Raw genomic sequence first — 15827 nt, forward strand, 5'->3', positions numbered from 1 at the left:
CCCAGCCAACGCAGCCTTGCCTGCCGGAGGAGCTCACTGATGGGAATGTGTCCAAATCTTTCAAGCATTTGTGAGCTCCTCACACAATCCAGCCTGGTTAAACCCAGGATGGATCGTAGGCAGGCCAGCCTAAATGTTTGTAATCGGCGCAGATGTTCCATTAGAGGGGTCTTCGTTTCACAAGCATAGAAAAGGGAGGCCATGACTGGCCGAGAAGACCCGAAGCTTCGTGCCGAGTGACAGACCAGGTAGCTTCCACACATCGTTACGTAGCCGATGAAAAGTGTATGCCGCCCGACTGATTAGGAGTGAGACTGCTGTCAAACCGGAGCACATACACACACACGTATAGACAGCACATGGACACAATACGTGTAGACACAGCACAGCCATAGAATGAACGATGTAAAGTCAAGGACACATTGCGCATAGACAGCATATATATGAAGTAGACTGCACAATTATACATAGCACACATAGATTGTTGTCCTTTCCCCCGCACCTACGATTAACACCACGGTTGGCTACGTACGATGTGAAATAAGTTGAACATACATACATACAACACAATATACTCAGCATAGATACAACACACAAATACAGCACTGTATACACAACACACAGCACATAGACACAGCGCTCAGACATAGCAAATACACACAGCGCTCAGACACAACACAGAGAGGGCAGCTCGAGACCAAGTGTCTTTATTTGTCACGGGTGGGGGGCTCACAGGGGGTTCCAGCAGGGGGCCCACGTGGGTACAGGAGGGCCGTGAGTATTGGCAGCGCTGGGAGCCCGAGAGCTTGGGGGTGCGAGGCAGGAGGAGCATGGGGGCGCGGAGTCCCTCGCTAGATGAACGTGGAGGAGAGCACTGTGGGCGACAGTAATTAACGAGCAGGGTCACGTGGTGTGAGATTAATTAGCATTGCTTACACAGTGTTCGATCGTCATGGTCAGGTGGGTGTGCGATTGGTTTTGGTTACGTTCAAGTATAGCGAGTAACCACCACACACGGAATCATTCAAAGTCGAAGTGATTTCCTGCTCAAATGAGCATTGAGGGGCTGCTTATTTCCTCAATTACAGCCCAGTGGCGGAAATTCCATGTTCCTATGGTGGCAGCGAGTATATTCATAGGACAAGCACCATTGACTTCCTCACAAAGTAGTACTCATGTTATCGACCCCGGGGGTATGATGAGCTAAGTTAACTCCCAACCATGCCTTGAACTCAGAAACCTGTGCGGAATCACAGAAACCCATATTTACATGAAAAACACATACAGTACATAGATATCCACAGACTTACATAGAGAACCACACTCATGGGGTGAGTTGTGGTTAAACCGAGTTTTCAAATGTAATGAGTTGATGATCTCAGCCTGGTCACATGATTGCAAGATAAAATTTAGATCTGCACTTAGTTTTGGCAAAATTCTCTCTCTCAACATTAAAAAGACATTCCTGGATTAAAGGTGGTCTGCCTGTAATCCAGCACTGTGGATGAGGAGGTACAGCAAAAGTGGACCCAACCTGTTCCATCTGTATGGAATAGAGCATTGTACCCTTACGCGCTTAGGTTTTTCTGGGTTTCCTCCCACTTGTAAACACCCAATTAATTGACTGAAATCATCTTAATATATAGAGGACTGCAGAACTTGGACAATCGTTGGTAGCGCCGGCTCACCGCCTGGCTGGTGCCTTCCCACTCGTCTGTGGTTCCACACGCGTCTTAAGTCGTTCACTCTTTTCGAGAGCGAGCAACTGCTGTGGTGCATTACAATTCTAAATGATTTCGCGAATATTTTATCAGAAAGTAGAATATTCCAAAAGAGATGACATAATCAGCGATAATAACGACTTAATAATATTTCGCAAACCGGACGATTTGATTATTGTGCGCCTTACTTTGTACCATCACCATATCGTGACAACGCAATCGGAAACGCTGCGTGACCTCAAAACGATGACGGGAGACTCGTCAAACGCAGACCATTGGAACTCACTGGAGTTGCTGCCTCCTCCGTAGGACGTCCCAGCAGACGATGAGATGAAGCTTGCTCCACCCCCACGACCGCCACCACCGCCACCACCACCACCGTAACCACCTCCCAGCCCAATGGCTCTGCCAGTGGAGCCACCGACGCCGATGCCACCGCCGATGCCACCGCCGATGCCACCGCCGCCGCCGCCGATGCTACCAAAACCATACCCACCACCTAGACCATAAGCACTGGACGCTGCGCCTGACTTAAAGCTCTTGCTAGCCATGCTGTACCCCCCTCCAAGACCCCCCGACGAGTAGACGCCTCCAGCAGGACCCCCTAGGCCGCTGTAGCCGCCCCCCAGGCCGCTCATGCCAAAGTCCCCGCCGAAGGACCCCGGGGCGCCCCCCAGAGGGATCCCGTAGGCCCCGTGGCCCAGGGCTCCGTAGCCAGGGACCATATTCGTGGTGGAGGCCATGGAGACGGTGATGCCGCCACCGCTGTTGATCCTGGAGGGAAAGTGAGTGGGAGAAGAGGAGGGTTACCATTATGGCACTGGTGGTGGTTATAGAGGTGGTGGTTGATGATGAATACTGATGATGATGTTAGGGGAGGAGGTGTGGTAATCAATAATAAGTGGTGGTGATGGTGATCATGATGATCATATTGATAATGTGGTGATGGAAGATATGGCTGTGGTGATTATGGTAGCAATGGTGGTGGTGATGATATAACAAAGACAATGAAGGTGGAGATAATCATGATCTTCACCATGGTGCTAGACATGGTGACAACGATGATGATGTAGTGGTGGTGAGCTGCAGAGAATCAGATCGCAAATCGATTCAGTAACTCGTGGCGTGACTCGGTCTCACCCACACACACAGATCTGGGACCTCACCTCGCCTCCTCGCTGTCCAGGAGTTTCCTGTAGGCCGCGATCTCAATGTCCAGCGCCATCTTGGTGGCCAGGAGGTTCTGGTATTCCTGCGAGTACTGCGCGATTCTCTGCAATGTTAATTTTCAACGTTAATCCTACATCACACGTCCACTTTGGTGAACAAGAGGGTCTCAGAGCAGAGCCGGATTAATCCACAACCTAAAAAGACCTTAGGCCCTCATATTTTGTAGGCCCTCCTTTAGGTCCTCCGTGCTGAAGTAACAGCTGAGCGATGGTAGCGAGGCCCTCGGAAATATTTTGTGTTTGAATAATGATATCATTAATGACTTTTCCCCAGCTAAAGCTTGAAAAAATGTTATTAGTTTGATTAAATTGGTGTAGTGAGTGATTTATGTTTGATGAATTTACCTTGAGTTGAATAAATGTGTTAATTTTACATAGGTAAATTAATATTTTTTTATGAGTCTATCATTTTTTTACAAAACGTAATACATAGGCCCATCCCTGCTATTAACCTTAGGCCCCTCATAACAGAAATCCGACTCCGTCTCAGGGTCCCACTTGAGACCTCACCCTGGTTGTTAAATGTCAGGGCCTCGCCTTGTCCTCACGTCGAGGACCCCCAGCCCCTCACCTTCTTGATGGTCTCGAGCTCCGTGCGCAGGCTCGTCACACGCTCCTGGTACTGATCCACGTGGGTCTCGCTGCTCACCTCCGCCTCCGCAACCTGGATCTCTATCTCCGAATTCTGCCGGGGAAGCCGGTTAAATATCATCATCGTTATCATTAGCGGCTGTGATCAATCAATTGCTGAAGACCTCCCCAAAGCCTTCGCCTTCCCTCAAGATCCCGCGATGTCAACATTCATATAGCTCTTGCAAATCAGCTTGTTTCATCGCTCCATCTCTGTGATGTATTGTACTTATATGTTCATGCTCCCTGCCTTTATTGACCTGCACCGACCAGCGTGGTGAAGAATTGTCCCAATTACCCCCACGACCTGCACGATGTGGGAAAGCCTTCATCCAGCAGTGGCTTGACATAGGAACTCAAGAATAGAGGGAGACAGAAGGGAATTCTAAAGATGGACCGATCCTCGGACCACCTGACCATCCCTCGGACCATGTGCGATAAGGTGGGATCAGGTGAGAGCAGGTGGTAGCAGGTTAAATCAGCTGGGAGTAGGTGGGATCGGGTGGTAGTAGGTGGGATCAGGTGGGATCAGTTGGGAAGGTGGGAGTAGGTGGGATCAGGTTGTAGTAGGTGGGATCAGGTGGGAACCAGGTGGTAGCAGGTTAAATCAGCTGGGAGTAGGTGAGATCGCGTGGTAGTAGGTGGGATCAGGTGGGAACCAGGTGGTAGGTTAAATCAGCTGGGAGTAGGTGAGATCGCGTGGTAGTAGGTGGGATCAGGTGGGAACCAGGTGGTAGCAGGTTAAATCAGCTGGGAGTAGGTGAGATCGCGTGGTAGTAGGTGGGATCAGATGGGAACCAGGTGGGATCAGTTGGGAGCAGGTGGGAGTAGGTGGGATCAGGTGGTAGTAGGTAGGATCAGAACATGGGACCTTTCTTGCCAGTATCTAAGTATAAGAATAGGTTTTACCCTTTCAGGAAATAAAACAGGTGTTAAACTGTGCAAACACCAAAAATACCTTTTGCAAGGAATACTATCTGCATTAACCACACACAGTGCTTGTGAACATGCAAACACAAACATGCTCTTGCAATATACGCATTGTCTTTGAAACTGATTGGTCTACACCAGAGACAGCTTTCTTTAAGGTTTTTGTTTAGTGTTTGAACATCTTAACGCCTGTCAGGTGGGAACAGGGGGGAGTAAGTGGGAACACACGGGAGCAGGTGGGATCAGTTGCGAGCGTGTGACAGCAGGTGGCAACAGCTGGGATGAGGCGTGGGACAGGGCCCCCCACCGCCCCCCACCGCCCCCCACACCTGCACGCGCAGGCGTTCAATCTCGCGCTTGAGGGTGTCCGTCTGCAACTTGAGGCTGCGCACCTCCTCCCTCGCCTGCGTCAGGGCCATGGAGCTCGTCTGGGTTGTGCCTGCCACCTGGTGGATCTGGGCGACAACGATTGGGAGCAGAGGGGGTGGTGGTGGGGGGTGGTGGGGGGGGGTTCATTGAGAGGGTTCGCAACAGACCGGCGGGGCCCACGTCGGCAACTCTTCACTCGACGGACTCGAACGAAGCCGCCGTCTCTCCACCACCGTCCATCCACTCAAGCAGAAGGGGCACGCGCGCACGAGATTGTAATCAATAAATGTATCGATGAGTCGCGCGTGGTGGGGTAATGCGTGGGAACCCAGCTCTCCCAAGAACTCTGGCCAGCGGGGAAGAGTAGGCCAAAAACGAACTTGTCTAGAGCTCCTAGCGGAGGCCCTTCCACCAGCAGTGGCGTGAACAAGAAATCTCAGGGCTGCGCCTTTACTGACTTGCTTTTACGTTGCGAGCAGGGGGCTGCAGAGCGAATTACACTGTTGTACTGTACTGCTAAGCCGCCACGACTGCTCCCTGAGCTGCTCCAACCCGTACTCACCGTGCACCCCCATGTCTCTGCGTGTCCCCCTCGTGTCTCCCTCATGTCCCCCTCGTGTCTCCACTCATCTCCCTGCGTCACCCCGAACACCTCCGTGGCCCCCCTCATGTCCCCCCTCATGTCTCCCTCGTCCCCCTCAGCGCCCACCCCCCTCAGCGCCCCCCCCCCCTCAGCGCCCCCCCCACCTCAGCGCCCCTCCCCCTCAGCGCCCCTCCCCCCCCGCAGCGCCCCTCCCCGTGTCTCACCCGCGACTCCACGGTGGTGAAGGCGTCCTCCTTGCTCTTGGCGGCCAGGGCCTCGTAGTGCGCGCGGACCTCGTTGAGCGCCGCGGAGAGGTCGAGCGCCTGGTCGTAGTTGTCCACCGTGATGGAGACGGCGGCGGAGGAGCCTCCGGCGAGCGCCGCCTGCACCTCCTTGACCCTCTGAGGCGCGCGGGAGACGGTGCACGCGCAAAATGTTCACGATCACGCACACAGTGCACACTACTCTGTGTTACACACAACACGCACTACAACATCACGTGCGGCACACGCACAGTACACAACTATATATTACACACAGCATGCAGTACACATCAGAGTACACACGCACAGTACACAACTATATATTACAACATGCAGTACACATCAGAGTACACACGCACAGTACACAACTATATATTACACACAGCATGCAGTACACATCAGAGTACACACGCACAGTACACAACTATATATTACAACATGCAGTACACAGAGTACACACGCACAGTACACAACTATATATTACAACATGCAGTACACAGAGTACACACGCACAGTACACAACTATATATTACACACAACATGCAGTACACATCAGAGTACACACGCACAGTACACAACTATATATTACAACATGCAGTACACAGAGTACACACGCACAGTACACAACTATATATTACACACAACATGCAGTACACATCAGAGTACACACGCACAGTACACAACTATATATTACAACATGCAGTACACATCAGAGTACACACGCACAGTACACAACTATATATTACAACATGCAGTACACATCAGAGTACACACGCACAGTACACAACTATATATTACACACAGCATGCAGTACACATCAGAGTACACACGCACAGTACACAACTATATATTACAACATGCAGTACACAGAGTACACACGCACAGTACACAACTATATATTACAACATGCAGTACACAGAGTACACACGCACAGTACACAACTATATATTACACACAACATGCAGTACACATCAGAGTACACACGCACAGTACACAACTATATACAGTATTACAATCGCCTCGTGGTGGTTAATTAACGTGGTCACCCTCGTTAGCCCCATCACGGTAGCTAATTACCTCACGGTAGTCGCTTCGTGGTGGTTAATTAGCGTGGTCACCCTCGTTAGCCCCATCACGGTAGCTAATTACCTCACGGTAGTCGCCTCGTGGTGGTTAATTAGCGTGGTCACCCTCGTTAGCCCCATCACGGTAGCTAATTACCTCACGGTAGTCACCTCGTGGTGGTTAATTAGTGTGGTCACCCTCGTTAGCCCCATCACGGTAGCTAATTACCTCACAGTAAGTCGCCTCGTGGTGGTTAATTAGCGTGGTCACCCTCGTTAGCCCCATCACGGTAGCTAATTACCTCACGGTGGTCGCCTCGTGGTGGTTAATTAGCGTGGTCACCCTCGTTAGCCCCATCACGGTAGCTAATTACCTCACGGTAGTCACCTCGTGGTGGTTAATTAGTGTGGTCACCCTCGTTAGCCCCATCACGGTAGCTAATTACCTCACAGTAAGTCACCTCGTGGTGGTTAATTAGCGTGGTCACCCTCGTTAGCCCCATCACGGTAGCTAATTACCTCACGGTAGTCGCCTCGTGGTGGTTAATTAGCGTGGTCACCCTCGTTAGCCCCATCACGGTAGCTAATTACCTCACGGTAGTCGCCTCGTGGTGGTTAATTAGCGTGGTCACCCTCGTTAGCCCCATCACGGTAGCTAATTACCTCACGGTAGTCACCTCGTGGTGGTTAATTAGCGTGGTCACCCTCGTTAGCCCCATCACGGTAGCTAATTACCTCACGCTAGTCGACTCGTGGTTAATTAGCGTGGTCACCCTCGTTAGCCCCATCACGGTAGCTAATTACCTCACGGTAGTCGCCTCGTGGTGGTTAATTAGCGTGGTCACCCTCGTTAGCCCCATCACGGTAGCTAATTACCTCACGGTGGTCGCCTCGTGGTGGTTAATTAACGTGGTCACCCTCGTTAGCCCCATGACGGTAGCTAATTACCTCACGATGGTCGCCTCGTGGTGGTTAATTAGCGTGGTCACCCTGATTGGCCTTGGTTAGTGAAGGGCACTAATTGGCGGTGCGGTGAGGAGGACGGCGTGTGCTCACCGCCGTGTAGATGTTCTTGGTGAGCGTGATCTGGTCCTGCACCGCCTGCACGTTCGTCTGCAGCTCCACGATGGACACGTACGTCTTATCCACCTCCTGCGGGGTGGACACGGCGTGTCGGTGGTCAGCGGCCTGCCGGATTCGATCTCTCGGCGCGGCAGTCAGTTTGAACAATGGCCCAGGTTTGTGAATGTGTATCTGGTCCACGTTAGGCATCAGTGGTGGGGTCCAGTGTGGGTGTTGACGCCTCTTCCAAGACCGCCTGGCCAGCGTGCAAGAGTAGGCCAGTAGAGGTACAAAATAACTTGCTATTGTTCATATTAAAAATAAACGATGGATAATCGGTTCTAAAATGACCAAAACAATACTGGCGAATCGCCTGATGAAGCTGGTTATCACCAACGAAACATTGCACTCGAACTGTAAATGTGATTTACTCTCCAATGTACCGGTGTGTTGAAGTAGTTACTAATTGGCACGTTTTATTTACATGTCAAACCTTAATAATTGTCTGTCAGGTGGTGGGTTTAACAACATGTTTAGACGATCTGACCCAAAAAACTTTATTAGACACTATCCCCATCGTGCTGGGGCTTCAGCACGTGAGCTGTCGTGCTATTAATATCGTGCTCGTATAATGGCTACAGCGCAATCACGTACGTCCTTCAGGGTGTTCCACTCGGCCTCCAGCGTGCGCGTCACCTCGTTCTCCTGCTCGTACCTGTGCACGGTCATTAGAAAAGGTGGGGGGGGGGGGCATAATTACCACAGGGTGGGGGGCCAAACCAACACAACCCTGACCCTAGCTGAAACCATGACATCAGCTTTACCCAAACCGTGACCCTAACCCTGACTGTAATCTTGATTGATCTCCGATCTAAACCCTGATCCTCAACATTACCCAGATTCTAACCCTGACCATGACAATAATTGTGACTCTACCGATGATCATAACCCTTACCCTGACCTCAATCCTAACCCTGAATCCAACCCTGACTGCAATCGTGACCAAACAACGGTCTTATTCCAAACTCTGAATCTAGTGAAGATCTTAAACCCTGACCCTTATCTTTAACCCTACCCTGATGATAATGATAGCAATGATGATGATGACAATGATGAGCCGAGACAAGCCAATTTAATTACAGGACTTTTTTAAGGTAATTTACTGGGCTGAATCCAACAACTTGCTCCGCTTGAAAGCCCGGTTTAATAACGGCCGGCTAAAACCCAGGATCTCGATGGTGCCAGATCAGCATCTGTCTCGGACATGGCCATTGTGAACCCCCTGGGGCATGAGGCCAATGCAGCTGTTTGTTGTTTGGATTCTGTATTTTTTTTTAGCTGCCACGGTTGAGACATGAGTATAGATACATACCTCGAGTAATGGGGCTTGGGGGGGAAAAAAGATTCGGACAATATTGGCTGGTTGGCTGCTTGCTGGGTGGTGTAGGAATGGAAACATTTGAGAATGTTTAGGTCAGTTTTTTAACGCTTTCTAAGTTTTACAGTGTTTATGGTAGTATGGACTCGCGTTATTAAAAACCGACTACATTGATCAAAGGGTTGCCCAAAACTTTGGAGATGCAAACCAGGACAAAGGACTATTTAAAAACCTGCGAAGGCATTTTGCCCTGACTGCTTTCCACGAGCTACCACACAGCTAATTTAATATACTGCCGCTGATGTTGGAAGGCATTAACTTAATCGATGAGCATGAAATATGTATCCTAACTTGTTTAATCTGGGACCATGCTGCGTTCCCACAGCCACTTGAAATTGGCTGCCCAGGTTGGTGAATTGGCACGGTGTGGCCGGCCTTGTTTCCTGTAATAGCCGGTCGCCTCATTTACATGAGACGGCCAACACGGGTTGAGTTGATTTCTCCCAGAATTCTGAGTTGCAAGACAATGGGAGTTGTTAAAAAAACTAAAAACTTGGTATTTACACGATGTTTTAAAGTTGACTTATTCTAAAAGTTTTGGCAAGGCATTCCCAGGAATATTTATGAGTTTTCCAGAAAATAATGCCAAAATGTAGCAAAAAATAAATGGCAACAAATTACGTTTTAATTTTAGTTTGGAATAACAAACTACCTCAATGATCATGAAACGGAGTAGATTTTTTCAGATTTATTTTCACTTCCTTCTGGCTATGGAGAGGAAGGAGAGGGATGGCCCAGCCATTACGGACGGGAAGCCCCAATCCCAGCCGGCACAGCTTGGATCTGGTTTCGAATGGCCATGGAAACACTGCATGAGAGAACCTGACTTAAAGGTACAACTTCATCGTACAAGGTAGTCCCTGAAGGCATTCTTCTGGCAACAACCATGCTATTTTCTGTAATTTTCACGAGCCATCCTTGAAGTTGTGTAAAGCTTTCGAGGCGCTTTGTTCTCGGGTCTTAACTTGAACTACATTTGTCCAGGCCGGTGGCACAGAAAATATTCCCCACTCGACACACCCCATCCAGTATATCTGTCGCTATGGCTCTGGCTGTGAGCCGCATAGTCCTTCTGCAGTCTACCAGTGACAAATATTCCCACGACAAATTAAGCCCTCTCTCTGGTCACACATTTTCTGCATCTCTCACGGCTTTGCGTCCCAGTCGGCCGCCCCTCACCACCCACCCCCCAATGTCAGACCAATGTCCTCACTTGAACGTGTACTCCTGGATGGCGGTCTGGAGGTGGTCTCTCTCTGACACCAGGGCCGTCTTATTGGCAATCAGCGTGTCGAGTTGGCCTTGGTACGAGCTGGTGATGGCCCCGATCACCACGGCCGTGTTGGCGGGGCCCGTGGGGTCCGAGTTGGTGTACATGGTAATCTGGGCTTTGAGGATGGCGTTGCGCTTTTCCAGATCTCGCACCTGACTCGCACGCACGCGGTGAGGGAGAGTTAGGGTCAGCATGGGAGGGGGAACGCCGGGCATGCTGCGTGTGTCTGTGTAAGGGTTTGTATGTGTGTGTCGGTGTAAGGGTGTGTGTGTGTGTATTGGGAGCGGTGGCACAGTGGTTGCCACTAAGTGACACGAATACGGCCACCCCAGTTTGATATCCGCTCACAGCCAATATCAGTGACGAATATCTGAAGCGGTTCTAGGTCTCCAATCGGTTGACCCAACCTTAAATTGTGTGGTGTGTAAACATTAACACTAGGAGACAAAGGCGGCCGGGCTTGGTACTAGCCACACCATCCCCTCACAAGTGTGCGATTCTGACCTTTATAGGAGTTCACTAACAGCACTTGCCCTAACAGCCTATTAAGGCTATGTGGGGATTTTTTTCTCTTTGCTTTTGCTTGTATGAGTGTATTGGTGTCTGTGTGTATTTGTCTGTGAATGTGCGCGAGAGTAATTGTGTGAATCTTTAGGTGTGCATATCTATGGGTGTGTGTGTGTGGCACAAGCGTCGTGGTGACGTCACCGCCACTTAGTGGCGAATGGCGGTTGTTATTGTGTGAACGTGTGTAAGTATGTGCTCGTGTGACGTCGCGTATGTGTGCAAGCCCCTAAATGTGTGTGTCTGTGAATGTGTGTGTGTGTAAACGCGTGTGTGTAAATGTGTGTGAGAGTGCCTCTGAAGTTCACTGTCACTGCACGTCCTGCGTTTCTCACTCGCTCAAAGGTTTTGTAACAAAAAATTTGGACAAATCGCAGAATTCACAAAACCCATGACTGAGCCCCCAGCCTCATGCAGATGCTAGTACCCCCCCAGGCACCACTCCCCTCGCTATGCACATAGATGAGTGCAGCACACGCTGCAAAAAAATACAAAGATCCCCAGTATAGCCTTTGATAGGATTCTGGGACAAGTGATGTTAAGAAGCATCAATTAAGATGCACACATTCACACACACGCATTTAAAGTCAAATATCCCCCTTATAGCCGGCTGGGACGATGCACCAAAGGTTGTTGTGGCCAACACCACGCCCAGCCTTTTTGTCTCCCCCTCCCCCCCATTGCTAATGTTTTCACACCGCAGCCTGAGGCGACCAAAGTTAAGCCCAGCATCGGTTCTGATTTCACTTTCCACTAATGTTAGTTATGGCCAGGAATTAAACTGGGGATCTTCCAAATTTGTACCGCAATGCACTCACCACTGCTCTCACACGCACACACACATCACCAGGGCAGTTGTTGGGAGTGGCACCCAGGGGTCAGTGACCAAGGGGAAGAGAAGACCCAAAGCTAGGTTGTGGCGATTGGACCGTAAGAGTCATCGTCCTTAAAGGACTTGTTAACTTGATAACAAGGTGAAGAGCCAGAGCGAGATGGTGGCAGCGGTGGTGGTAGTGGTGATGATGATGCTGGGGCTGTAGGAACTGTTCTTGGAGGTCACACGTAGACTGTGCAGAAGGAAGGAAGTGATGGCGAGGTATTGTGGTGGCTGCAGTTTTCACAGATGGCCTCCAGACGTTGGCCTGCACAGAGCTCCTAGCCTCACTCCTGGTGGCTCTACAGCTCCGCTCAGTCAATGTGAATATGGCAATATTATTGAGTTTTTTTTTGCCAGGTAAACCACGAGTTTAAGCTGTTAGATAATTTTCAGAGGCGATATTGGCCACACGTGATAGCTCCTAGAATTTGTTGATATCATCACACCTGGGAATTTATAATAGCAAAAATAATGTCTACGCATGTGTACAGTGTATATGAGCACACCTGTACATGTAATGCTGTGGAGTGACTAAAACTGTGAACTTTTGTGGCACTTTTCAGACAACGGCATACATTTAGCGATGCCCTCCCCCATTGACTTAACTATGAGAATTTTCATAATTTCAATGGCACAAGGGCAGCATGAGCAGCAGCAGCAGAAATTAGCGTAATTGGTTTAATTATAATTTTCACCATTCCAAGAGCACAAGGCCATCATGATGGTGATATGTTTCACAGACGAGCATCATCTGCCATTGGGACACAATGTTGCCCATGTTGTTTTACCCAATGATGTAATTTTCTGGTAGCTTTCTAAAACTTTCTTGGAACATTTTGACCATGACACCGGCACATGTCATGGGATCTTTAACGTCCGCGTGTGAAGCAGACGGCGCGTAATATTTTATGATTCACACCCGCGGTATTAACCAGGGCAGTTGTTGAGCTCGACAAGTGGCGAACATGCTACCGCTGGGCCACGTCAGTGCCCCAGTGTGATGTCACGGTGACGAGATATAACTACCTGGTATACAGGAGGTCATGGGTTTGATCCCGACCCTGACGCCTGTTTTATATTTGGAGTTTGCGCGTTCTGCCCGTGGTCCCGTGGATTTTTCTCCGGGTCCTAAGGTTTTTCCCTCCACATGTAGAATCAACATGTGTTTATAGTATTTGGCCGCTATAAATTTCCACACGATAGGCCGCTTCATTGAGCTGTCATTTGTGATAGCCCTTCTGAAAAAGAGCTATATAGCTCGGTGGGCCTTACCTGGTGAAATAAACATAGTAAAAAAATCTATAGTGTCCACTCAGACGCCGCCTCACCCTGTCCACGAAGCCGGCGAAGCGGTCATTCAACTTCTGCAGCTCCTCCTTCTCACGGAGACGCGGGCCTTGCACCATGTCCAGTGGCGGGAAGGACGCGGGGTCGATGTTCGGGAGCCCCAGGGTGGTGAAGCCATGGGGGGCTCCCCCGACGGGAGCGGCTCCCCCCAGGGGCGTAGACCCCATGGGGACGATGCCCGCGGGCCCCCTGCCCGGTTGGTCGCTCCCCCACGAGGGGTTTACGCCGTAGGTCCCGACCGAGATTGGCCTGCCTAAGCGCGACCGGAACGGCGCGGTGATGTTGTGCAGGGCGCTGACGGAGGCTGTGCCCCGCGATCCGATCCCCAGGCCTCCCGGCACGATCCCCGCCGGACCGGACCCCAGAGGTCCCAGCTGGCCCGGATGCATAGCACCGATGTACCCCCCAAACAGGGGGGCGGACCCAAACCCTAAGCCATAGCCACCCGTGACCCCCAGACCGGTCATGCCGCCACCTCCGGCGACTCTGGAGAGGCCAATGCCGCCGCTGCTTCTGCCGGCACCGAAACCGGCGATCCGGGATGCCGTGACCCCGGCGCCGGTCCCCAAGGCGAATCCGCCTTGTCCCGCGCCAAAGGATTTCTGCCGCAGCGTAGCGAGTCCCTTGCCCGTGTAGACGGCACCTTGACGCACAGACCGCGCGCTGGCGTGCGCGGCCGTGGCACCGGCACTGCCGCCGGCACCGCCGCCAACAGCACCGATCAGTCTGCTGCCGCTCGTAGCACTGCCGATCGCAGCACTGCCGATCGCAGCACTTCCGACCGCGCTGCTGCCGATCATGCTGCTGCTCGCGCTGGCGCTGCTCGCGCTGGCGCTGCTCGCGCTGGCGCTGCTCAAGCTGGCGCTGCTCAGGCTGGCGCCACTCACGCTTGCGCCGCCAGCAACGGCGGTGGCGACCCTCTCCATCTCTCGGAGGTGGCGAGAGATCACAGGAGGCACGGAGAAGTGTCTAACCAAGGTCCGATGGGAGGGAGATTAGAGATGCGGGACTGCCGGACCGAGCACCAAGTAAGGGGGGCCACAGAGTGCGGCCGCATTTATATCGGCGAGTCAGTGTGCGAGGGGGTGTGAGTCGGGGTGCATCGCGGTAGCCACCACGGGGGCCGTGGGGTGTGCGTGCAGGTGGCCTTGGCAGGGGTGCGGGGAATTGTGCGATTAACATCCCCACGTGCGGTTGTATTTGCAGGTGGGTTCAGGGGACGCGTGATTTGGAACCCTCGGGCTAAATTTCCCTATGACATGAGGCCCAAAAAACCATGGCATCATCGCCACCACGCCATGAAATAGTTTGCCATTTAATGAAACTACAAGCGCACGTATAAATTTTGCTCAACAAATGGCACGGCGACCCGTGTAACTTCACTGGACTGTCAACGTATCGGCAAAGCTCGGCAGAACTTCGGCGAATGCTGCTTCTCGACATAATTTTTCGTAAACCCGTGCCGATGTCTTCCATCGGTGACAACGTGGCAAATCGAGCACAGAAGTGTTTAAGCCCTTATTATCATGAATCGGAACGTGGTGCCTGGAATTCCAGTGTGATTAAATGTAATGGATTTTTCTGTCACCGAGAGGCTTCGTCAACGTTCCTGAATACGGCCAGTGAGTAAAGTGGCCTCCCCTGCATTCCAGTCTCGCAGAACCACGATTTTCTATGATCGGAAACCTCGTCAGGCAAAGCTGCAGGCTTGAGGTATTAGTAGAGAAAAATGCAACCCAAGGTGAATAAGGGTGGACATTGTGCATACGGTGGCCACTCAGTATTCGGTGTTCTGTTACCTGTATATGGCAGCACGTGGTGGTCCTGCTACGTTGATCTTGACAGAACAGTGCAGCGATTTTATAAATAACAACTGACCAGCCGGACAAAACTTTTATTACATTTTTTTATATTTGTGTTCGTTCATTATTTCAGAATGTCTTGATAAGTATTGTATTGCACCGTAAAATATTTAAACTGTGATTGCCCATTTGTATCTGAAATATATCACTGTAGTGTAAACAATGTTTACAGTGGGGGACGTTTTCATCTCGGGTACAGGGTTATGGTTGGTGTTTGGGTTAGTGGAGCTCAGAGGCTCATTACTCAGTCCAATCCACAGTCATGAACCATCCAGCCTCTATCGTCCACTGCTCCAGGAAGACCAGCGTGTCTTTGTTAGTCTGGAGCAGGGGTGAGCAACCTGCGGCTCCGGAGCCGCATGCAGCTCTTTTAAGGACTGCCTCGTGACGTTATTCACATGCATAAGATATTTTTTGGGTTAGATGGCATAAATATAAATGTGTCGTTAAACCTGCCACCACCCGATACAGCCAATTAGTAAGGTTTGTCACGTAAACTAAACATGCCAGGTGGTGGCGGGTTTAACGACGCATTTATTTTTACAAGATCTAAAACCAAAAACATCCTATTATGAATATTTTTAGCAAAATCCGAAGTGTTATTCACATGCATTT

The 15827-nt window shown here is 50.8% G+C and overlaps 1 protein-coding gene across 1 annotated transcript; it reads right to left on the bottom strand.

Moving 5' to 3' along the window:
- Positions 1-691: 691 nt before the first annotated feature.
- LOC116955568 (thread biopolymer filament subunit alpha-like) lies at positions 692-14660 on the bottom strand. The gene is made up of 10 exons (XM_032976706.2): positions 13332-14660; positions 10503-10714; positions 8506-8566; positions 7846-7941; positions 5687-5863; positions 4840-4965; positions 3522-3635; positions 2888-2994; positions 2008-2495; positions 692-874 (listed from the first exon to the last, which is right to left on the bottom strand). The coding sequence occupies exons 1-10, from the start codon at positions 14274-14276 to the stop codon at positions 852-854; spliced, it is 2349 nt and encodes a 782-aa protein (XP_032832597.1). The 5' UTR covers positions 14277-14660; the 3' UTR covers positions 692-851.
- Positions 14661-15827: the final 1167 nt, after the last annotated feature.

The sequence above is a fragment of the Petromyzon marinus genome, chromosome 60 (genome assembly GCF_048934315.1).
Source record: "Petromyzon marinus isolate PM22_M1 ecotype Great Lakes invasive population chromosome 60, UKy_Petmar_22M1.pri1.0, whole genome shotgun sequence".
NCBI lineage: Eukaryota > Metazoa > Chordata > Hyperoartia > Petromyzontiformes > Petromyzontidae > Petromyzon > Petromyzon marinus.

Coding starts and splice junctions, on each gene's coding strand:
- LOC116955568 (XM_032976706.2), bottom strand. CDS start 14,276: ATGGAGAGGGTCGCCACCGCCGTTGCTGGCGGCGCAAGCGTGAGTGGC. Junction 10,715..13,331: donor TCGCCGGCTTCGTGGACAGG/GTGAGGCGGCGT, acceptor CGTGCGAGTCAG/GTGCGAGATCTGGAAAAGCG. Junction 2,496..2,887: donor CTGGACAGCGAGGAGGCGAG/GTGAGGTCCCAG, acceptor CTTTCCCTCCAG/GATCAACAGCGGTGGCGGCA.